This window comes from Garra rufa, chromosome 1 (assembly GCF_049309525.1).
Source record: "Garra rufa chromosome 1, GarRuf1.0, whole genome shotgun sequence".
Classification (NCBI taxonomy): domain Eukaryota; kingdom Metazoa; phylum Chordata; class Actinopteri; order Cypriniformes; family Cyprinidae; genus Garra; species Garra rufa.
In genome coordinates this window covers 50421845-50445723 of record NC_133361.1, presented here as the reverse complement: position 1 = coordinate 50445723, position 23879 = coordinate 50421845, and the positions used below count along the sequence as shown (strand labels likewise).

General features: G+C 39.8%; 1 protein-coding gene across 1 annotated transcript; it reads right to left on the bottom strand.

Annotated features, from left to right (window-relative positions):
- Positions 1 to 5130: 5130 nt before the first annotated feature.
- col1a1a (collagen, type I, alpha 1a) lies at positions 5131 to 20664 on the bottom strand. The gene is made up of 51 exons (XM_073842375.1): positions 20448 to 20664; positions 18940 to 19131; positions 18549 to 18571; positions 18326 to 18361; positions 17625 to 17717; positions 17185 to 17256; positions 16877 to 16921; positions 16524 to 16577; positions 16006 to 16059; positions 15801 to 15854; positions 15649 to 15702; positions 15498 to 15551; positions 15367 to 15411; positions 15202 to 15255; positions 14887 to 14931; positions 14727 to 14780; positions 14273 to 14371; positions 14122 to 14166; positions 13879 to 13977; positions 13712 to 13765; positions 13408 to 13515; positions 13272 to 13325; positions 13065 to 13163; positions 12920 to 12973; positions 12647 to 12745; positions 12453 to 12506; positions 12304 to 12357; positions 12070 to 12123; positions 11918 to 11971; positions 11641 to 11685; positions 11450 to 11548; positions 11233 to 11340; positions 10990 to 11097; positions 10833 to 10886; positions 10681 to 10734; positions 10478 to 10585; positions 10287 to 10340; positions 10127 to 10180; positions 9854 to 10015; positions 9094 to 9201; positions 8775 to 8882; positions 8623 to 8676; positions 8401 to 8508; positions 8259 to 8312; positions 8044 to 8151; positions 7887 to 7940; positions 7636 to 7743; positions 7268 to 7547; positions 6980 to 7170; positions 6634 to 6876; positions 5131 to 6497 (listed from the first exon to the last, which is right to left on the bottom strand). The coding sequence occupies exons 1-51, from the start codon at positions 20527 to 20529 to the stop codon at positions 6351 to 6353; spliced, it is 4347 nt and encodes a 1448-aa protein (XP_073698476.1). The 5' UTR covers positions 20530 to 20664; the 3' UTR covers positions 5131 to 6350.
- Positions 20665 to 23879: the final 3215 nt, after the last annotated feature.

Sequence of the window (23879 nt, the reverse complement as noted above, 5' to 3'; positions counted from 1 at the left end):
CTTAAAAGCATTATTTGTAACTGAAATTGTACAAAAAGCTATTCTTTTTCTAACAAATCTAGTTATATTATACTAAACAGCAACTGATACAGCAAGAAAAACAGCTTACTTAACATTATACCACATAGAGAAGTTCATTTAAACAGTGGCACTCTCTCATTATGTCTTTGTGACTGCAGAACAGTAGGAGCAGATGACCGAGACTTCTCTTGGGACCCAGAACAGCTGAACACCGCATTTCCAATCTCTTCGCTAACATCTGTGTGGTTGCCGCAGCAACACCTCTATTGCATATATACTGCCTGCCACGGTGACCCATATTTCCTCCGATATTAATCTCACTTCTCACATAGCACACACAGACTCCCCTGCGCTGGGCTTTTATGCATGGGTGTTCAGTGAAATAGGATCACACTAGCTATTGTTTGTGTGTTTGACATCGATCACACTCGAACAGATCCGCAGTGAGCCCTCTCTAGATACTGAATTGCTCCACATGCATTATTGCTCAGTTCATTATTATCCTGCCTGGGTGGGTAAACAGCCTGGGAGTTGGATTCTCTCACTAAAAAAAGTCTTATTCAATAAAATTCTGAATGGGCATTTGGCTGGGCTGACTTGATTTGATTTGTGTTTGTTTTACTTATTGCTTTTTCTTCACAATCCTAGTTCTAAATCTGCCTCAACACAACTACAGTTGCAAAGTACAAATACAAGCTTTTCTAAAGATCCAGGATTTTATAAAAATTGAATCTCTAATTGTTTAGTGGCATATTATAAGTGATTGTATCAATATATAATGTGATATTTTTGGAATTATAGGATTTTTTTAAAAGCATGTCATAATTATTCAACCTCTATTCAACATTGCTGTTTTTAAGTCACTTATCTGTATCTGTATGGTGGGGAACAAAATTGTCTTGAAAAACAAAACTAAGCTTTTACAAACTCTAAAAAATTAGCTTGAGCTGTTACGCATACATAAACCTCACCAATGAATGTGCTGAGCTTGAGTAGCAATTATGGCAAAGTCAGCAGAGCTCTCACAAAAGCTATAGAGAAGAAATAGTTTTATTACATTTGAAGTCTAAGGCTACATAAAGATTACCAAGACACTAAAAGTTCCTTAAGACACAGCTGGCAACCTTATTCCGTTCTTGACCAAGAAGAGCATAAAAGGCTGACTTGAACATGCTAAAATTCATTTGTATAAACCTGTGGAGTTCTGGAAGAACACCATCTTCATGGTCAAACATGGAGGTGGACTAGTACTGTTATGGAAAGTGGACATTTTGACTGCATGAAGAACATTGTGGATTCTTTACAGTATCGGGCCAAGAATTGTGATGCCTTTGGTGCAAAGACTGAAGCTTGATAATCAATGGACTTTCCTGCAGGACAGCAATTCCAAAGTATACATCCAAATCTACTTAGGCTTGGTTCAGGGATCGGTTGTATAATGTTCTTGAGTGGCCTGTTCAGTCTCCAGGTTTAATTCTCACTGAAAATATTTGGTTGAATTTGAAAAAAAAAAAAAAAACAGTGGCAATGTGAAAACCAAAGATTTTCAGTGATCTGAAAGCTTTTTTTAGGTGAGGAATGGGATAAGATTGCAAATAGGAGGTGACAGCAGCTTCAAAGCACTTACAAACAGCGTTTATTGGTGGTTTTAAGGAATAAAAAATTCTGCACCAAATTTGACTTTTGGGGGTTGAATAATTTTGAAAATTATTGTTTAGAGCCTTTTTTGTATTATTTATCAACTTTACATTTTCAGAATCACTCAAATGTGTATTAATAAACGTTCTCTATTAGAAGTCTTGCAAAATGTCTTGCAAGTCAATGAGGTTGAATAATTTTGATTGCATCTGTCTTTAGGGGAGACTAGGGTATACTACAGGGGCACACTTAGTACACCTATCAAATTTTAACATGTTGATCCCAATAGCAGGTTTTAGCATTGTTTACTGACATTGATTTGAAAATAATAGGTTTTCTGGAAAATTATATAATCACCATTTATAACAATTCACTGCAAAAAAATGAACAAGTAACCAACATTTGCATTATACTGAAAACCATAGGGTAATTAAATTTCAGAAATCTCCCCAGCTCAATTTTTTAATTTTGTTAATATTTTTTCTGAAGAAAGATAAACATGTATAGCCGGGTGTATGTATGTGAATGTCATGGATGATTATGTACTGAGTAATCCACTATTTTGTTGAGGGGGGTCAAAATGACAATTTTCCCCTTATAGATTCAAAGCCAAATTACAGGGGTGTAAAAATCACTTCAGAAACATGGAAGCATTGGAAACATGGAAGAAGTCTATTAGTAAAACCTGTTGACTTCAGCAGTTGTTGTTACATTAAAGGCAGGCAAACCTTGGAAAAATTATGTTTATGGCACTCAAACAGCTAAGGCTCATGCAATTGTCTTGGGAAACAAGATACGTGTCTAGTTTTAACAATACTTATTCTTCAGAAATTCCCCTTAAATTCAATAAGTATCAGCTTTATACAAAGTGACCAACATTTGGTTTTAACCACTGAAAATGGATAATATTCAACAATCTGAATATGGAGCTGCTTTGAGATCCCCATATCTTTGGAACTGAATGATACAGGGCCTTAGAAATGATTTCAAAACAAAGGTTTATTAAGAACTAGAATCCAAAAAGAATACTGAGATATCTTTCATACTTCTGGAGTTACAGGCATGCAAACATTGGAAAAAGAAAAGTTCAATCCAGTTGTTTTGACCCACATTTGCTTTTTGACCACCTAAAATGTGTACAATTCAACCATTGTACTCCTGGAGCCATATTGAAATTGCAGTCTCTCTGGAATTAAACTATATATTGCCTTAAAAATGAAGATGCCAAAAAGAAAGTTTGTTAAGACCCAATATCTAAAAGGGCATCTTTAATAGTTAACGTGTTAAACAGGCATGCACACTTGGGACAAAAAAAAATAAAAAAAAAAAAAATGAATGGTCGGCGCTGACACATAACAAAGATGGCTAAAGTCAACAGATTTTACTAATCGAGCTACCAATCTCTGTGAAAAAAACATAACATGATGATGCTGTTATATTTCTGAAGTCATTTTTACCATTGTAATTTGGCTCTGAATCTCAGATGAAAATTGTCATTTTGACCCCCCTCTATTAAATGGATTACTTAGTAAATATACATCAATGGCATTTAATATTTTGCCTTTTTTCTTCATTTAGGTATTTTATTCACCAGAAGAAAAAAAAAAATTTAAAAATCAAAAATTTAAGGCAGGGACCTCTGGTTGAGCTGACAAAAAATGACCCAATATTCCCTGTACACTCATCTGACATATGCTACGTCTGTATGACACATTTGGTCACCTTGTCCTATAAATCGGCAGTTTTCCTCTTTTGGTGTTCTTTCGGCGTCCTCTTTTCTTTTACCACTTCCCACTTTTCCTCCTCAGAGCACAAACTTTCAACTGACTATCTAAGCGACGCCTTAAAACCGTACTGGCCAATCCTGTTGCCAGACAGCGTTTGCGTTTTTTCTAACATCGGTCTACAGAGGGTCAGTGTGTTAGCATAGATTTAACTGCAGTTTAACGGATATTATCCAAAAATACGTAATCAAATCTTGTAGCCAGGACATTTAATGTTAGACAAAGTAGCCAGAAAGGTTTTGTTTTCAGATATTGAGAAGTGCATGCTGTCAATCGTCGACACCTATTTGTTCCATGCAGGTAAATTGATGCTACTCACTTAACCTCATTTCGGTTGCTTATGAATATAGGTTATTGTAGTTTCAGTTAAAGTCATAATAAACGTTAGGAGGATCTGCCTTCGTACACATATAACACATATCCCTACTGTTTAAAAACTGCACATTTTTATTATTTTATTATTTTTTATTGTACTGTTTGTAATACTTTGTTGTATTATTTATTTAAGCCAGTAGAGGGCACAGGAAGCCAGTACGAGGACAGTCTTCCAGACCAATAATCCCCAACAATACCCTTACTTCATCCTCATTTTGTTAATTATTGAACATCACTAGTTGTTATAACAGCTACTATTTTGCAAGCAATTAAAACTGTTGAGATGTTGACCCTACAGTTCTCCCTCACTTTATGCAATTCTTACTATGCCTAATTTATGTGTACCAGATGCTTACATCTTTTTAAAATTTAAAGTCTACGTTCATGGTTTATATGGGGAATATTAGCTGAATTCAGAAAGAAAAAAAATTAGATAATGCAGCAGTCACTGCCAGTTAAATGCTACTGATTTCTACACATTTCTATCATGGCATTCAGTTAGTCTTCAAATAAAGAAGCCCACTGTTTCACTGTAGTTTGGTTTGCAAAGTTTTGCCCTTCCCCAAAGAATTTCAGTGTTATAAAGTGAAAGTGAGTGCATGGCTCCAGTTAGCAGGTCAGATATTCAAGCCCCCCACTACGGAAGCCTCTGCATACCTTGCGATACAATGGCCCTGTTGTGTCCTACAGGACTACCACCTTCACCACCTACCACCTTTAGCATTTGAGTGCACACGGCAGCAAAAGAGTGGTTCTCCTCCGTTCAAGCTGCACTTTTAAATCATTTTAAACATTTAAAAACAAATAAGTTCACAGGAACATCTCTCTCTGCTTTCAAGTCAAAGGAATTGTCTGCTTGTGGATTATACTATCCTCGACAGCTGACCGATGATTTCAACAAATGTGGAGTTTGGAGCATCAACCAACACATTGAGTCTTGATCTGCATATTCACCAGTGGATCATTTGGATTATCAGAGGAATATTATGCACATCATCTTAAAGACTTTTTCGCAAGTACCTCAAGGCTGCACCAGGTTAGTACACACAAGCTTTAGAACATGCAGTTTTTCGTAACATATGCTAGCTACCTTTAGGTTACTAACAATGTCTTGTTCAGTAGAGTTTGCTTAGTAGTATAAGACACTACTTTTGGAGCAACAACATTAAAAAAACACCCAAAAAGTATCAGACATTTCTGAGATTTTCTTTAATCTTTCCTTTTAGTCAAAACAACTGTAACAGGTGCAAGCTGTGCTTCATTCAAGTCCATTGGGCAGTCAGGGACGAGTCAAGATCACTTCTGACAAACATAAGGTCGACCACTTAACATGCTTTATTTCAGCATTCAAAATAATTAAAAACATCTCAAATTATTATACATATACAAAATAGGTACAGATCCTCTTGTTTTAACCCCCCTATGGTGTGCTTCTCTCATAATTTTAGGACTTTTCTATTTGATCGTTTTACGCTTTAAAATAAAAAAAACCCTGGTTGAAAACAGAAATCCTGATTACAGAAGGGTGGGAAGGAATGGGAAGGATATGGCTGGAAGCAACTGGACAACATTGGGGGGATATTTTGCAAAGAAACCAAAAGACAACAACCAAAAAGTGTCAAAAGGTGTTTGGAAAACAAAAACAGACTCCACCTGCTTATTCTACACTTGAAAAGACTGCATGCATCACAGCTACAGTACTGCTTCTTAACAAAAGCTCTGCTGTCTGGCTCTTAGCTTACACTTCAGAAAGAGAAGCATCTGTTACAACTGGGCAGCAAGATATTAGGATTTCTTTAGCACCAAAGGCCCTGTGAGCAAAAGCAACGAACAATACATTACTTTTAGAAAAAGCAAAACTCTTGGATTTCTTGCTGACAGGACCTCATGAGGAAATAGCACCTTTACAGCTGTCACTTGATCCTTTAACCATACTTCTGCCACGTAAAATCCTGACCTGGTGTTGGTCAACACTGGGAATTGCAGGTTTCTTTTTTGAGGTAGCCTTAAGACATCAAAACAAAGTTGAACCCCTGTCTCTACTAGATGTACTTTGTGTGACTCTCGAGAGGAACGTTGGCACCCGGTTGGTCCTACTGGGTATAACACAAAGACACTTAAATGTCATTTTACAGATTTATTTAACACCTGAACATGGTACAAAGCATTTGGTTTCGCTCTTTCATTGTCCTTCCTCAGTGGTTGAAAAAAAGTCACTTGCATCAGTGATGTTGCTTTAAAACTCCAGGGGGATTTTACACTTTATAAGTATATATTATTTTCTTGTTGCCAGTGAAACAAATGAGTCTTCTAAAGCGTCCTCAGTGTGGGTGGTGACAAAATAGTGGTCCAAAAAAAGCCTGATAACACACAACCACTGTCTTCTGAAGCGAAGGTCTAAGCAAGTGGACCGTTTGGACAGCCAAATTGAATTCTAGGGTTTGATTTTAATGCATAGAAAAGATTTTAGAGAGATGATTGCTAGAAAAAAACACACACGCACACAAACAATCTCAAGTCCAGATTTCTTTTTTACAAGAAGCAGACTGGGCCAACTTCAATGCCAAATTCCTGATTAGGTGCACCAACGTCCATAGGGGCGATGTCAATAATAGGCAGACGGGATGTTTTCGTTGTTTTGTAGTCGATGACTGTCTTGCCCCATGCACCGGTGTGCGACTGGAGAGATGGAGAGAAGGAAAACGGGGATAGAATTAGAGCCTATACAAAACCATTTTATTCTGCTTTTGCTTGCTTTTATTCTCAAATGGAAGTTAATTCAGATAAAAGTAACTGCTAAATGAGAAGAACTCACCGTGCAACCATCCTCAGTGACACTGTATGTGAAGCGGCTGTTGCCCTCTGCTCTGATCTCGATCTCGTTGGAGCCCTGGAGCAGAAGAGCCTTCTTCAGGTTGCCAGAAGCCTGGTCCATGTATGCAATGCTGTTCTTGCAGTGGTATGTGATGTTCTGGGATGCCTCAGTGGACATGAGGCGCAGGAAGGTGAGCTGAATGTTCACATCACCAGGCTTGGAGCCCTCGCTGCCATATTCGAACTGTAGGTTTTAAGAGGAAAGGACGAGAAAGTCAGCAAATATAATAAACAGACATATGAAGACAAAAACCTGTTATACATTTTGGCCAAGTTGACATCCTCACCTGGAAGCCATCGGTCATGGCCTCTCCGAACCAGACGTGCTTCTTCTCCTTGATGTTCTTGCTTGTGTACCAGTTCTTCTTGGGGATGGAGGACTCGGCTGGGTAGACGCAGGTCTCGCCAGTTTCCATGTTGCAGTAGACCTTAATGGCATCCTGGTTGCAGCCCTGGTCAGGGTCAATCCAGTACTCGCCTGTGTTATATTTTTGGAGAGGAACAGGATTAATCTAGGCATTGCAGGTATGATGCAGGGTGAGAAATGACTTGTGTGATGAAGAAAGGAAACGTACCGCTCTTCCAGTCTGGGTGGCACATCTTCAGGTCACGGCAAGTGCGGGCAGGGTTCTTCTTGGTGCCATCTGGGCTGATGATGCTCTCAAGCTGTTGGCTCAGGGACTTGAGGGTGGTGTCAACCTCGAGGTCACGGTCGCGCATCACGTTGGCATCGTCGGCACGGTATGAGCGGAAGGGATCAGGGGCCTTCTCCTGTGGCTGGGCAATGAAGCCGATATCAAATCCACCACCAGAGGGTCCAGGAGGTCCAGGGGGTCCGGGAGGTCCAGGAGGTCCCTATAACAGAGAGTAAACCAAATATGGTTAAAGTGTATATTTGGTTTTCTGGGTTCATCGTGATGTAGAAAAGGAAAGAATCACCCACAGATGGTCCAATTTCTCCACTGCGACCACGGGGTCCAGGAGGTCCAATGGGTCCAGGAAGTCCACTCATTCCATCCTTTCCAGAGGATCCAGCAGATCCAGCAGGGCCCTATTAATGCAAAAACAGAAACATCCAAATTCAGTCAGAATGAGCTCCAAAACTCACTTGTTTGTGCTTCACTTGACTGAAGCAGATAAAAAAATGGTAGTACAAATATGTGGCAAAATGATGTATTTTATAATAATATTTACTCTAGGTCCAGCGGGTCCAGAAGCTCCAGCAGGTCCAGGCTCTCCAGAGGGTCCCTATGGACAAGAATAAAATAAATGAAAAACAGGTTTCAAGATACGGATATTAAATTGAAGATTTATATTCTACGTCCCATGCAAGCTAAGTGGAGTCACTTACAGGAGGTCCTGGGGGTCCCTGCATTCCGGTAAATCCTCTGTGTCCCTTCATTCCTCTCTCACCAGCCTCACCAGTCTCACCCTTGTCTCCACGAGCTCCAGAGGGTCCCTAGATAAAGACATTACACCTCAGATGACAATATAGTGCATACCACAAATTAAGCTACACATGGACTCCAATTTGGCAATTATTTTTAGGTTTGAGTCAGGACTTACAGAGGGTCCACGGGGACCAGCAGGGCCAGCAGGACCGGAAGGACCAGCAGGACCCTAAAAAGGAAAAAAAAAGATGAGTTCTAATACTCCCGTGAGTTTTAAGCCATCTACAGTTAATTTCATTTTCAGAGGGGATACTTACAGACTCTCCACGATCACCAGTCTTTCCAGCAGGGCCAAGGGGTCCAGGAGCACCAGGAGGTCCAGGGGCACCGGGAGTGCCAGCAGCGCCAGACTCACCACGGTCACCCTATGTCGGGAGCAGAAGAACAGAATTTTGTGAGGGACACTATCTCTGTCACACAGCCTAATGTGTGGTTTAGGGGATTGACTTGTATGGAAAACCATGAAGACTGCAGCTCACCTTGGGGCCAGGAGCACCATCACGTCCAGCTGAACCCTCATTACCTGGAGTGCCCTAATGTAAAGCAAATTACATTGATGTCAGCAAGGCAGAATGATATTTATAGTTTCATCTGTCAATGAGATTCAATAGGTATAGGTATACATCCTCACCTCACGACCAGGCTCACCGGGAGGTCCGGCCAATCCAGGGGGTCCCATGGGTCCAGGAGGTCCACGCTCACCAGAGGAACCAGATGGTCCTTGTTTGCCAGGCTCTCCCTAAATGGCATGATGAAGAGAATAATGAAAGCTCCACCATGCCATGCCTGACACATAAGATACCAAACACTTGAAAGTAGATACTGGCTGAATATAACAACCATAGCCCATGACCGTATTAAAGTACATAAGAGGTTTAGGTGCTGTGCAAGTGTTCTTGGATTTAATTGAAACATCAAAGAGAGTAACACAATGGAGGCAGAATACTCACAGATGGGCCGGAGAGACCAGGGAAACCACGCTCGCCTCTTTGTCCAGGGAGACCAACAATACCACGCTGACCAGCAATACCTTGAGGTCCAGGGATACCGGAAGAGCCCTGTAAGAAAATTATTAGTGGAATAGTAGCCATGTAAAGTACAGGTACATGCAAGTACATCACAGGCTATATCTGATTAATGTCACAATTAAACTGTGTGTGTGCTTTTATAACTACAGCTTGTTACAATTAAAAATCCACCAATCTAGCATGGACATGATGAATCGCATTTCCCTTTCTAAGTGTGCTAACAAGCACAAAGCTGTCTTAGAATTAAACTCTACCAATAATTAATTGATATAACTACCACATGTGGCAGACAGAAATAATTCAAGTTGTAAATTTAAAAAGTAAAACAAAGAGTAAAAATTAATATCCATCTTGCCTGGGGATGATTTGAGAGAAAAGAAACTAACATGCCAGTAATAAGAAGATACAGAGCTTACTGATCACTATTTAAAAAAAAAACTATAATAAAGCATGTCTGCAGTTTGTCAACAGGCATTGCATTTGGCCAGAAGTGATGTTGGAAAAGATTCTGTGGTCGGATGAGACCAAATGTAATGTCTTGTGCACATATAGTGTGATTTTTCTGGTTAAGACATCTTAATAATTTTGCAAGACACTGTCCCAAATACTCTGGTTGTGGGCCTGTGTTCAACAAGGTCAGAAGGTAAAGCAATAATGTTATTGATCGGCATGAAAGACTTACGGGAGAACCCTCAGCTCCAGGAGCTCCTTTCTCACCAGGGGCACCAGGTGGTCCAGCAGCACCAACTTCACCAGTGCGTCCAGCAGGTCCAGTCTCACCACGGTTACCTTTCTGACCCTCCTTACCAGGGACTCCAGGAGGTCCAGGGGGACCAGCATTTCCCTAAGACAAGAAGCAAGAGAACCATTGTTAATTATGGAAGAGGATCACTGTTACTACTTTGATGTATTAATTAATACTATTTAAATTGTTGAGTGTTGTTGAGATTCTTACAGCAGGGCCAGGAGGTCCGACTCTGCCAGCAGCACCAGGGAAGCCAGTAGCACCCTAAAAAAAATTTGAAAATAGATTAGGCCAGTTGTAATATGTAATTTCTAATTGCTTAAAAAGCAGAATATACTGCTGTTTTTTAACTGTGGTAAGTCATACTCACAGGAGGACCAGCAGCACCACGGGCACCCTTGGGTCCAGTAGATCCAACAGGACCCTGTATAACACAAAGTCATTTTGATTAAAAATGTGCATGTCAACATTAGTGAAGAAATTATGACTATGACATGGGGCAAACATTATAGACCTAAAACAGCATAAGTCTATGAAGATTATCTAAGAAGATGATCACACCTGAGGTCCGGGGGCACCAGTTGCTCCTGCAGGTCCTGGAAGACCAGCATCACCCTTAGCACCATTGTCTCCAGGCTCTCCCTTAGCACCAGGCAGACCATCAGCACCCTGTTAGAGTGAAATTAGAAAGTTTTGACATAAGAACTGCCCTGTAATAGTTAAAACATTTTATACGGATATATATTCTAGAGTTTGTTACTCACAGGAGGTCCAGCGAATCCAGCAGGTCCGGGAGGACCATTCTCTCCACGCTCACCCTATTTGTAATTGTAGAAAAGGTGATGCCATCAGATCATTTTAGTAAAAGACCAGTTTTGTGTCATATGTGCATATCTTAGTCAAGGATTGTGCTTACAGGTGGTCCACGGGCACCATTAGGTCCAACAAGTCCAGGAGCACCAGTCTCTCCCTATGGTAAAATACAAATGAATGAACCATAGTTGAATATGTTCTCCAACTTTATGAGCTGGATACATTATGGATTTATGGAATCTAGCTCAAAAGACACTCACCTTGTCACCAGGAGCTCCAGCAGGTCCAGGGGGTCCAATTGGTCCAGTCATACCACGGATGCCATCTTTACCAGGAGCACCATCAGTACCCTTGGCACCTTGGTCACCCTGGGATAAAAGTTTATAATGAGTTTTAAGATTTTGCAGCATTCCGTTCATTTGCTCAGTTTTCTAAGCATTAGTACTGATTTTTTCATCAGGATCAGATCTCAAAGTTCAGAAAGGTGCACCATTAGTACTCACTCTGTCACCCTTAAGACCTGGCAGACCAGCAGCACCACGCTCGCCGGGCATTCCTTGAAGTCCAGGAGGACCCTGAGCGCCAGAGGCACCTGGGGCACCAGCATCTCCCTAAAAAAGCAAGAAATAGTCATCTTAATGCTGATACATATTCACTGGTAAAATGTTTAGCCAAGTGCTGTAAATTTATGGGATAACATAAAATACAGGTGAGGCTCACCTTGGCACCATCGTTACCAGCTGAACCAGGAGAACCACGGGCACCAGCAGGACCAGCAGGGCCAGGGGCACCACGCTCACCAGGGAATCCTCTGTCACCCTGGGTAAAAAGTGTAGCCAGATACCATCAGTTCTCGTCCACATATCTAGAAATACAATCAGCATTATGGCGATCATGCTGTAGATACTCACTCTAGATCCAGAAGGTCCAGGAGCTCCAGCCTCTCCAGGAAGACCCTGTAATAGGCAAAAGAAGGCACATTAGCATTGCATCACCTGGCACTTCATTTCTAATGAGGGTTTATAGGAGACTTGCCCATAGATAAACTACATGTTCAGGCGCCTATTAAGTGCAAGTGTCCTTGCAGGCATTGCTTGACTATACATCCCCTCTAATTGTTATATATTATCAGAAAAGTGTGCAGCCTTAACCTTATATTCAATATCAACACACTGGCTAGCAACTTACCTGCTCACCAGACTTGCCGGGCTCACCAGTAGCACCCTGAGGTCCTGGCAATCCCTGTCATTCAGATGCACAACAAAGAGATGAGCACACCGATGTCAATGTCTATAACAAAAATAATGTGTCTTGGTTTGGGTAAAATGAGAAACACTCACCTGGAATCCTGGAGGACCACCAGGTCCCTGTTCACCTCTCTCACCAGCAGGCCCCTATTCATGAAAAAATATCATGAGACACATTAGCCAAAGTTTAAATGTTATATAGAGTATTATTATGATGTAGTAGATGGAAGCTGTGTATATTAATGTTGTATTTATGGCCATAATATGAACATAAAATAACAAGAAAACCATATGGCAAATGCCTGAAGATACTGAAGTGGTACTCACAGCAGGTCCGGGAGCACCAGGAGCACCAACATCACCATCCTTACCGGGAGCGCCCTACAGGAATGCACAAAACACAATAGAATAAGGAACAGACTACAACACTATGAACCAAACAAGGTAACAATTGAACAAAAGCTATAACTACTTACAGTGGCACCAACAGCACCCATCACACCTCTCTCACCAGGTTTGCCAGCCTCACCCTATACAGGAGCAGAAGAAAACATCAAACTTAGAAAGTGTTGACCTCAAAGGTTTCTTGTACACAGAAAACAAACTATTAAGGTCTACTTGTCTATTTTGGCTTCAAACAGAAAGTGTTAAGAGAGTAAGGTTCACTCACAGCAGCACCCTTAGGTCCAGGGAATCCCATGACACCAGGCTGTCCTCTGGCTCCAACGGGGCCAGGTGGTCCAGGGCGGCCATCTTGTCCAGAAGAACCCTGTCAAAAAAACAAAACAAGACCTCTGAGTTTAATCCTCGCACCCCTGTATAAATCTCTGGGTTTGCACTGTGTGAATTGTGACTGTACTGAAATAAAACATCTTAGCAAGAGTTTTCACGGATATTATAATGTACAGTATGGGAATATTCTGAGAATTGTGTGGGCACTCACAGCAGGTCCGGTCTTTCCGTCAGGTCCAGGGCTGCCAGGGCTACCAGTCATACCCTGTATTGAGCATTGAGATAGAGGGGGTCAAAAACAATAATCAACAAATAATACAACCAAATGATGTATAGCATTCCTGCTAGAATTTCACCTTGGATCCTGGCATACCAGGTTCACCATTGCGGCCAGGCTCACCAGTGGCACCCTTAGGTCCAACAACTCCAGGGCCTCCACGCTCACCAGTGGCGCCCTGTTATAAAGATCAGAGAGTGTTGCATTTATCATGAAAAAAATATGATAATATCCTAAACAGATTTTGCACCAATTGCAAACTGTTTTGTATATTTTGTAGACTCACCTTGGGACCTGAAGATCCATCAGCACCAGGGAAACCACGAGCACCAGGAGCACCCTGCACAAAGACGTGTGTAACGTTATAGTCAGGGCCACTTTTAAGGCTCTTACTAATGGAGAGGTTTGATGTGGGTACATACACGCTCGCCAGGGGGTCCACGGGCACCGGCAGCACCAGACTCACCACGAGGTCCTCTCTTGCCTTCCTCACCAGGGGGGCCAGGGGGACCCTGAACTCCTTGGGCACCCTGGGTAAGCACATAAGAAAAAGAAGGGTTAGAAATCATTGTAAAAGCCATCAACAGAGTTTCTTTGTAAAAAATCAGTACTAGAGCAAAGCTAGTAGAAGGTTTACCAAAATATGCATGGTAACATTTATATAAAATGGAAACATGAAGTAAGAGACAAAGTTTCCAAAATCAAATAAGTGAAGTTTATACTCACAGCCTCTCCCTTAGCACCAGCCTCTCCTTTAGAACCAGGGGCACCGACCTCACCCTAAATATGAAGTGAACAAAATGGTCAAGAGATGTAGGAAGAATGGCCTTTCTTTAAAAAAAAAAAGAAGTAATTTTGTGAAAAAAATTATCTGAGAAGAAATGGACACTTACAGTGTTACCCTTGGGGCCAGGAGCACCAGCAGCTCCAGAAGGTCCAGGAGGACCACGGGGTCCAGGGAAGCCAGGAGCACCAGCAATACCAGCAGCGCCCTGCAGGTGGCGGCAGAGAGTAACAAATATGTGGCTGTTAATTTACTAACACCAATGTTCTACTCCAGGAAAAGAAAATATGTGGACATAAATATTAACGATTATCAAGAAGAAGAGCATTTGGTGACAAAGATGAATACTTACAGGAGCACCCTTGGCACCAGGGGCACCATCATTTCCGTTGTTACCCTACAGTAGGAAGGAATGCAAAATGAACAAGGTGGTCAGAACTGAAGTGCGCAAATTTAGGATTTAAAAAATTTGTATATTATGATGTGTAAGAAGATTCACTCACAGCGGGTCCAGCAGCACCAGCAGGTCCAGGGTTACCAGGCTCACCACGGGCTCCCTGGGGTCCCTCTGCACCACGGGCTCCCTGAGCACCAACCTCTCCCTGGAAAAAGCAAAGTGTAAGAGTGAGATGGGTCAAGGAGCAAGGGTCATCTCAACCCGTCAATGTAAATGCAGTATTATTTATAGAGTCCATAAGAAACCCAAGTATTTCTATGATGCTAGAGGATAAGTTCATTTGTTAGTTTTGACCTACTAACACATTTACCAGGGATCAGCTCTTTATTAATTATTAGCTTACATAATTGAAGTTATTTACAGAGATGCCAAGAACATGTGACTCTGTCAGACCAATTACTAGTGCTCTAGCTCTGTTTGGTTTGATTTGGAATTTAAATGTGTAATATATATATATATATATATATATATATATATAATTCTTTTTTTTTTTTTTTTACCTTAGCTCCAGGGCCACCAGGGAATCCTGGGGGACCAGCAGGGCCAGTTGGGCCCTAAAAATAGAGAGAGAGACAATATAAATGAGAGTTATATTAGGTTTTAATTTTTTACTCCTCATTGTTTTAATTTAGAAAAGAAAAAAAAGTTTGGTCTACTTACAGGAGGACCAGCAGCTCCAGCAGCACCATCATTACCACGAGCACCCTGAAAAATTTAGAAAATATGATTATTTGGAACTTATTCAATTATGTATTATTACAAGGTTTAATCTGTGCACGGCAAAGGATAGGATTTAAGTAGATACTGTTTTATGTTTGAGGGATGATCTCAGAAAGTGCAATATGTCTTTCCAAAATGGTGATTTGCTACCGTGAAATGCTCAATATACATGTTTGTCCTTTGTTTCCAAAGCACACAATGTCAGTACAATAATGTCATATATTATTAAGTTTGCATGTTTATTAGGTTACTTACAGCAGAACCAGGAGGACCTGCACGGCCTCTCTCGCCAGGCAGACCACGAGGACCCTGGGAAACATTAGTGTTACATTAGAAAAGAACTACAAATGTAGATGTTAAAAACTTGCAAAATAGGTTGAAAATCATGCCTATTCAGTCTGAATAAATGCTATTCCTTACCATAGCTCCAGGAGTTCCGTTCTCGCCAGGTGCACCAGCCTCACCCTAATGGGAAAAACAGCATGTTGAATGGTTTGTTTACATTGAACTTCAGGTTTAAAGTGTGATATTGAATTGAATTCTGATTTCACCTTAGGTCCAGCAGGGCCAGTATCTCCCTTAGCTCCATCTAGACCACTGAATCCCTGGGGTACAGAAGATGCAAATTAGGATTTAAGCATTTGGAAATTGGTTGATGTTCATCAAACAAGTCGGATCATATTCTAGAGCTAGAGAACTCACTCTGTGTCCCTTGATGCCTGGAAGTCCAGGGGTTCCGGGGAATCCACGAGCACCCTAGATATAAATGAGAAAGGGAGAAGATTTTATAGCCATTTCTCCTTTTGTGGCTCATGCACAGAAATCCTGTGAAGGGTTATATTGGCAACACTCACCTGTGGGCCAGGGGGTCCGCGCTCACCAGGGCGACCGGGTTTGCCAGATTCACCCTACAGGGTCAGAGAAAAACAGATGAGAAAAGAGAAGCAAAACATTTTACAGTGCTGTAATGAAAGTGACCTGCATAAACCAATGTTTATTCTTTTAAAAACTCCTTATATGTTCTTAAACTGAAATGTGGTGGTTGTGTAGATTACTTACATCCTCTCCGTTCTTTCCAGGGGGACCAGCTGCACCACGGGGACCCATTGCGCCCTAAACCAGGAAAACAGCAGAAACAAAATCTAGGTTAGGAAAAAACATTTGTGTCCATGTGAGTGTTTTACATTGTGGTGGCATGAGTGAGTCACACTTTGACAGTGTGAATTATCCTTAAAAAAAAAAAAAAAGGTGAAATATTGACTAAATTTACTTCCAGCTTTCCAGTAAGGGACCTCTGTTATGCATATGCAATGGCTGGATGTCATGCATCCACTCGGTGGAAATAAAAATCTAGGTGGGTCAAGATTCATGAACCCTGTACCCTTCTGACCTCATTTGACCCAAATGGGTCAAACTGGAGTCACATGTGTACTTTAAATAGGAGTAATACATTGGTACATGCACGATTTTCTAGGGTTTAGAGGAACATACAAATAGTTTTTTTTGGTGTTTGTGTTATTTACTAAGAAACAGCTGTGTTTGATTTGATGAGTGCAGGAATGAATTTAGATACTTACAGGAGCACCAGCCTCACCAGGCTCACCAGGGGGACCAGTAAATCCTTGGGGTCCCTGTAGAAGAGGGACAAAGAGCACAAATCACAAGAAGGCACACAGTGCTTTTAAATGCTTAAAATAAGCCTTGAGTAAACAGGTAGCTAATTCTTAGAGATAATTCTGAATTTCCCCAGGTTTCAAACTGCAGTAATAAAGCTAATTTCATAATGATACATTTTCAAATAATACATTTTTAAGATGCACTCCAACTGCATCTTAAAATTTTATCTTGTTTTTTTTAGCTTAATTTAATTATGACTTGCAACTGGTTGAAATATATGTTAAGGTTTTAAGAACTGTTAAGAAGTACTCACAGGAGATCCAGGAGGCCCAGGGGGTCCACGGGGGCCCATAGGTCCCTGTTACAGGAGAAAAAAAGAGATACTGTAAGAAAACCTGACTAAGTAAAAACTGATGAACATACAGTTCATGGGATATTTAGTTTAAAGCTAAATGCCTGTATGCCATAAATTTAAATATACTAAGCATGTGTTTGTAGAGCAACAAAAGACATATAAGTATTAATTATTGAATTCATATTTGCATCACTCAGAGATTTGCATGCAATGGAGATGTGCATGCATGTACAGCAATGTGTATGTTAGCATATATGCATTTTTACCATGGGGCCTGGGACGGCCATTGCTCCTCCGGATTTCTCATCAAATCCACCAGACATCTGAGGAGAAAAGTTCTGTGGAGAGACAAAGAGAAAGAGCAAAGACGTTGTCAGTCAGATGAGATGAGACCTTAGATAAAGGCCCTTAGCTAAAAATCTCTGCTTGTCTCAGCATAGGATAAAACGTAACTGAACTTATCTAGCCCATCCTCAGGCTTATCTGAGCTTAATCACAAGTTTGCATGCCTGAGTGCCACTGTGGTTACTGCCCTGAGGGCGCTGTCCACTTAAATGGTGCTGAAATGTGTCAGTCCTGTGACCTTAAGTGATCTGGTTTCATCTTATTACCTAGACCAACTTCTGAAGTTTTGCACCTTGCCTAAAGGCACATATAAGTCACACCTTTTACCTATGTGTTTCTCTCTTTAGGGTGAGATACTTACTCCACCAAGGCCAGGAGGTCCAGGGGGGCCTGGAGGTCCAGGAAGACCAGGCTGTCCAGGGATTCCGTCATTGCCAGGAGGACCAGGAAGACCCTGTTTGAGATCAAAGGAAAGGAGAATTAGGATTAAAGTGGATAAAGCAGATGCAACATTATGGTACATACAGGTTTGCACACTAAAAGCAGTTCACATCAAAGCCCTAACTGTTCAAAACTATGCACCACATCTATTATCAGATTTTTTGTAGAGGTATAATTAGTGGGAAGTGGTGAGCTGGTATTTAATTCTGTTTTATGTTCAATGTCTTTTTACATTAAAAACAGATCAAATAATCTCTCTCATCAAGTGTTCAAAGCACCACAAATACCATAAAATGAGACAAAACCAGCATTAACTGGTAATATATTATGTTGTTATGAAGAAATGTCAGAAGTAATGCATATGAGAAATTATTTTTAGTTATATTTATTTTAATACATTATATTTAATATTTTAATATATTATAATTAATATATATAATTTAAATGATATAAGTATACAAAATCCAGGTAAACTATGAAAAATAATCTAACGAATTTGGAAAATAGGTTTTGAGCATTGATAATGACTGTTGATTTATGTTTTTGTTGGTCTCCAAGAACTTTAAGCTGTTCAGCAAGTAAACAATGAAGCAAGATAAAAAGAGGGAAATCAAAACCTACCCTGTCACCCTTAGCACCAGTAGGACCTCTTGGTCCCTAAGAGAGAGTGATGAACACAAATGCATTTATAAGGATTTGTTTTCCCAGATAAGTAGCAAAATAACTTGTAACTAGTTTCAAATGAGTTCAAATGAGGCATTGTGTATGCTATACTTATTCATATAGGCCTTATATGAAGCAATGAATGCAAGCTGAAAAGTAAAACAACTAAAAAAAGATTTACCTCAACACTGGGCTCTTGGAATTCTATAAAAGTGAGGAAAAATAAAAACAAAAATTAAAATCACATAAACCACATAAAATAATCAGATGCCTCTCTTGCTTGGTAAATGTAGAGCATTAAAATGATAACAATCAGCCTAACAAATGAGTCAGTGGTTTTCACCAATTAGATTTGAGGCCTTGCGCCTGATTTAGGCCTACTAGACCAAGAACGAAACCACAAATTAATCCAGTGAGTGACCGTAAGGCCGGAAGCTCGAAGATCACATTTAAAAAAAATCCAATGGGGAGTGAATGATGTGGCTCCTTATGACATTTTAAGTGATGGGATGTGGGTTCTGTTTGCCCAAGGTAAGAAAAAAAAGCGGGGCGTGAGAATCAAGGCGTCGTACCGTCGTCTGGGCAGACGGGGCAGCACTCGTCGTGGGGAATCACTGGGTTGGGGCAGTCGGTCGTGTCCTCGCAGATCACCTCGTCGCACATAACGGTGCCGCTGTCGCACACGCAGATTTGGCATGGCTCTGGTTTCCAGACGTCCCTGTCATTGTAGACCTGTCCGTCCAATGTGCAGCTGCCACCTGTGCCTACAAAAGTAACGAGTGTAGTAGTTGAGTATTAAAGTAAAACGTAAACATTTGTTATCTGACTGTAAATGTAAGATATTTATGTCTAATGTAGGTCAGTTGAGGAAATGTGGGAAATGCTTATAAGGCACTTTTCGTTGTCTCTAAAAATCTCTATGCGATTGGTTTAGTGTTATATCTATTATATCTAATCTACAATTTTTTGTAAACATCTCCTGTAGACTTGGGAGCAGAGCAGATCGCGTAAACGCGCACCTATCCTTTTGCTCGAAAAAGTTAGCTTTGAAAACCACCCCTAGGTGGCGTAGTGCCGTTATGTCCAGAATCCATGATTCAGAGGAAAAAGCTTGAGGAAAAAAGTTCCACGTCTGCCGAAGCTGACCGTCCATCATGAAGTAATTGAAATCTGTCGGCTTGGCAACGACTAGCGTTTTCCTGCAGTGGAAAGTCTGCTGGGTCCGCATGTGTTTTCAATCATCATAACAGAGGAGGAAAAAAGTGAAAGGCAAGGGGCGGGGGGGATTTTCAAAATATGATGTCATTGCATTTCTCACCACCAAGTGGCGCTGTGAGACTGCCTAAAATATTTGAGCCTCTTAATAGGTCAAACTATATCTCTGGAATATTCATTAAAAGTCAAACTTGGCTATATTTAAACTATTTGTGTTTCTTTAATACTCTGCAGAAAATCAGACAGTTTTGTTTTAATGTACTTAGCAGACTTGACTATAGTTTGGAAACATGCTCAACCAAGAATGAGATCATCGCATTCTCTCTCTCTTTCTTTTTTGGTTTGGGGGAAACTTTTAATGGATGTTGCCCATATCCTTTTTTCTTTTTTTTTTGCTGGAATTGCACATTTTATTCTAAGTAAGTTGCTTGCTTTTTCCTCTCACCTAGCCAATTTTATCACTAGGCAATGACTTCTCATTTAAGTTTTAAATTCGACATTTTTATCAGTTTTGTCCATTTTAAAGAAGTACTAAGCACATTATGGACTATTTGATCTCACTGTGTCTGCTTTTCTCTTTTAGCAGCTGTTCAGGATAACAAATTGTGCGTGGAGGAGAGCCTCCAAACCTGTGCCAACTTGTCTCCAAAGGCCCAGTGGGTCTAATGCACATCCAGACTGAACAAACGTTCTTCTTCCATTCCAGGGGAAACATAACCTATGCTTAAGGCTATAGAAAAAGCCTGCATGTTCAGTCCTGAGAGAACAATTTCTCTCTACAGCATCACAAAATAGCCATGTGCTTCACTTTTGCACGCACTAACCTCCAGCAAAGCTTGGAAAGTTGTAGAAAAGTTATACTCACGATCATCCTCGCCTTGTCCTCTTGCCAAAAGCACCGTTGCGCTGAGCAGCAGCGCCAACCGAATATCCACAAAGCTGAACATGTCTAAATATTAGACATGTAGACTCTTTGAGGCGAGGGAAGTTCTTTTTTTCCTTTAGACTCCAATCATATACGGTAGGGTCCGGTCTTTTGTGACTCCAATCCAGACCCCAGCAGAAACTCCCTACTGCCTAAACCAACTCTAGGTCCTGGCTTTTATACCCCAAACTTTCTGGGAGGTGCCGGGAGCAGCAGATAACTCAAGCATGTTCACGTTTAATAGAATAGCGTCCCTCCTTCACCGGACAGGGGGGCTGTCTTCACAACGTTTGCAGAACGAACATCTAAAGAAACCTGATCTCTTAATAAAAAGGTGAGGGTTTGCTCTCAAAACCTCTTTTTGGAGAAGCCAGGTTGTGTGCCAAGGTGACCACCTGTATCGTGGGCATATCTCCGGACTTTGTTTAAATTTCGAATTCTGGCAAGAACTCTCGACCGAAGACTTGCTTTCTTCAGATGAGGACTACAATGCTTTCTGAACTAAATTCGTTTTCGTTTCTTTTTTTTTTTATTTGTATACCGACTGAACAATTCTGTTTTTTAAAGATTCCGTCATTTTTCATTTGCGGATTTCTGCAGCCAAATACTGAAGTTAAAACTGAAGGTTGACTTGCAGAAGATTGTTTTGAATCTATCTATCTATCTATCTATCTATCTATCTATCTATCTATCTATCTATCTATCTATCTATCTATCTATCTATCTATCTATCTATCTAGTCAATGTTAATATTTATAAATCGCACTTAGCCTATTATTAGCCAAATATTTCGTATTTGTTCTATAAGTAGTTGTGTTTGGTGAATACGGTGAAACGTATAGGCCGTATATTGTGATGTTGATTCAATATGAATACGCTTTCTTCTTAATAAAAGCTTAACAACACATTTTATCTTGTCACCATTATTTCTGTCATTTATAGGCTCTCTGGATTGTGTAGTTTTCAATTTCATGAGTTTCAACTTATCGTGAACGAACCAAATACATGCACTTATAACTCCAGGCATCATTTTGATTTTACTTCAAACTTTATTTTTTAATGTTAGTGGGCTGATTTTCTTTACAGTGACAGAAACCACATTGTAATAATAATGGAAGGATATTGAAGGGGAAAAACACAAATATTGCCTCAGACTATAATAACGGAAAACGCTCTTAAAGGTGCATATCCTTAATACGCGGCACGCATGAGCCATAAAAAGTTATTTGGCTTGCGAGCTGCCGCATCTCTCTTCCGCAGACACGTCGCACCTCTGGAACTGGCCAATCAGAGCTTACGCTCTCCCCCTCTCTCTCTTCATCTTCATAGCAGCGTCTCATCCAAGAGCTGCGTCTGCCTCCTTATTCCGTTCAGAATAATGCAGATGAAAGGAGTCGGGAGCCCTGAGAGAAAGGGAGGGAGAGACAGAGAGAGAGAAAACGCCACCTCATCGCTTTCAGGTGCACGTAGGGTCAGTCGCAATGAAAGCACTTGTGCTACATTACTACTACACACACTATGGAGGGTTATAGCAATATGGCTTAAGGCAAAATGGAAAGGAATGTTCATTTAAACTTCTGACAAGTGCACTAAGTTTTTTATTTTTTGAGATTCAGTGTGAATGTGTTTAATACTGAATGTTAATATATGTGCTTACATTTATGTTTATGTACATTACCAGTCAAAAGTTTTTGAACAGTAAGATTCTTAATGTTTTTTAAGAAGTCTCTTCTGCTCACCAAGCCTGCATTTATTTGATTCAAAGTACAACAAAAACAGTACAATTTTGAAATATTTTTACTATTTAAAATAACCGCTTTCTATTTGAATATATTTTAAAATGTAATTTATTCCTGTGATTTCAAAGCTGAATATTTAGCATCATTACTCCAGTCACATGATCCTTCAGAAATCATTCTAATATTCTGACTTGCTGTTCAAAAAACATTTATTATTATTATTATGTTGAAGACAGCTGAGTATATTTTTTCAGGTTTCTTTGATGAATAGAAAACTCAGAACAGCATTTATCTAAAATAGAAATCTTTTGTAACATTATAAATGTCTTTATCATCACTTTTGATCAATTTAAAGCATATTTCTTTGCCCCCCAAAAAACTAAAAATATACTGACTCCAGGCACATGAATGGCATAATGTAGAATGTTACAAAAGGATTTTTATTTTAGAAAAATGCAGATCTTTGGATCTTTTTATTCATCCCAAAATCCTGAAAAAATGTAAACTGTTTGAAATAATAATAATAAAAATGTTTCTGTGACACTGAAATCTGGAGAAATGATGCAAAAAATTTTGCTTGCATCACGGGAATAAATTACATTTTAAAATATGTTAAAATATATATTTAATATATATATAAAAACAGTCATTTCTAATAGTAAAAGTTTTTGCTCTATTTTCGATCAAATAAATACAGAATTGGTGAGCAGAAGAAAATGTTAAAAATGTTACTGTTCAAAAACTTTTGATTGGTAGTGTACATAAATACTGCATTAAAATGCAATAATGCATTTACTTGAAACTGATATTTGAAACGTACAGACCTTATATTGTGATGTTGATTCAAAATGGATACGCTTTCTTCTTAATAAAAGCATACCATATTTTAACTTGTCACCATTATTTCTGTCATTTATAGGCTCGCTGGATTGTATAGTTTAATTTTATCAGTTTCAACTTATCGTGGTCAAAAAAATCCATGCACTTATAACTCTGAGACATCATTTTATTTTACTTTAAACTTTAAGGCAACAACTGAACTTTTTTTCAATGTTAGCGGACTGATTGTCTTTACAGTGAAAGAAACCACATTGTAATAATATTGGATTGCATTTTTGAATGCATTTTTGTTAAAAAACAAAAACCTCGGTGGCAAACAGAGACGACATGACATAGAAAGGCCTTTTTAATTAATTTTATTGGACGTTTTTTTATTTTCTGTGGTGAAATGCACCATATCATTGTCAACACACTCTGTGACCTCTTTACAAATCCACAAAAATGACATATTTTGCTTCCAATTTGTTCCCCCATCCAATAATTTCCACAAATATAGTAACCAAACATATTTCAAATGAAAGGCATAGAAATGAAACAAGAATGTTGCTAAAGGCTTGCCAAGACATTACTACAGAACAAAACAGCGAAACACATCCATCTACTTATAAATATCCAAAGTCGCAGAAACAGACGTATAATTTGCAGTCAAATAGCCGACCTTAAGTTATAGACGATTTCTGAAGATTGCGTACATTTTTAACATTCTTTGATGCTCGAATTGCCAATCATAAAATACATTGTAGTAATATTGTCAGTCAGTGGCTTATGAGCGACAAAAAAAGTTTTAGTGTAA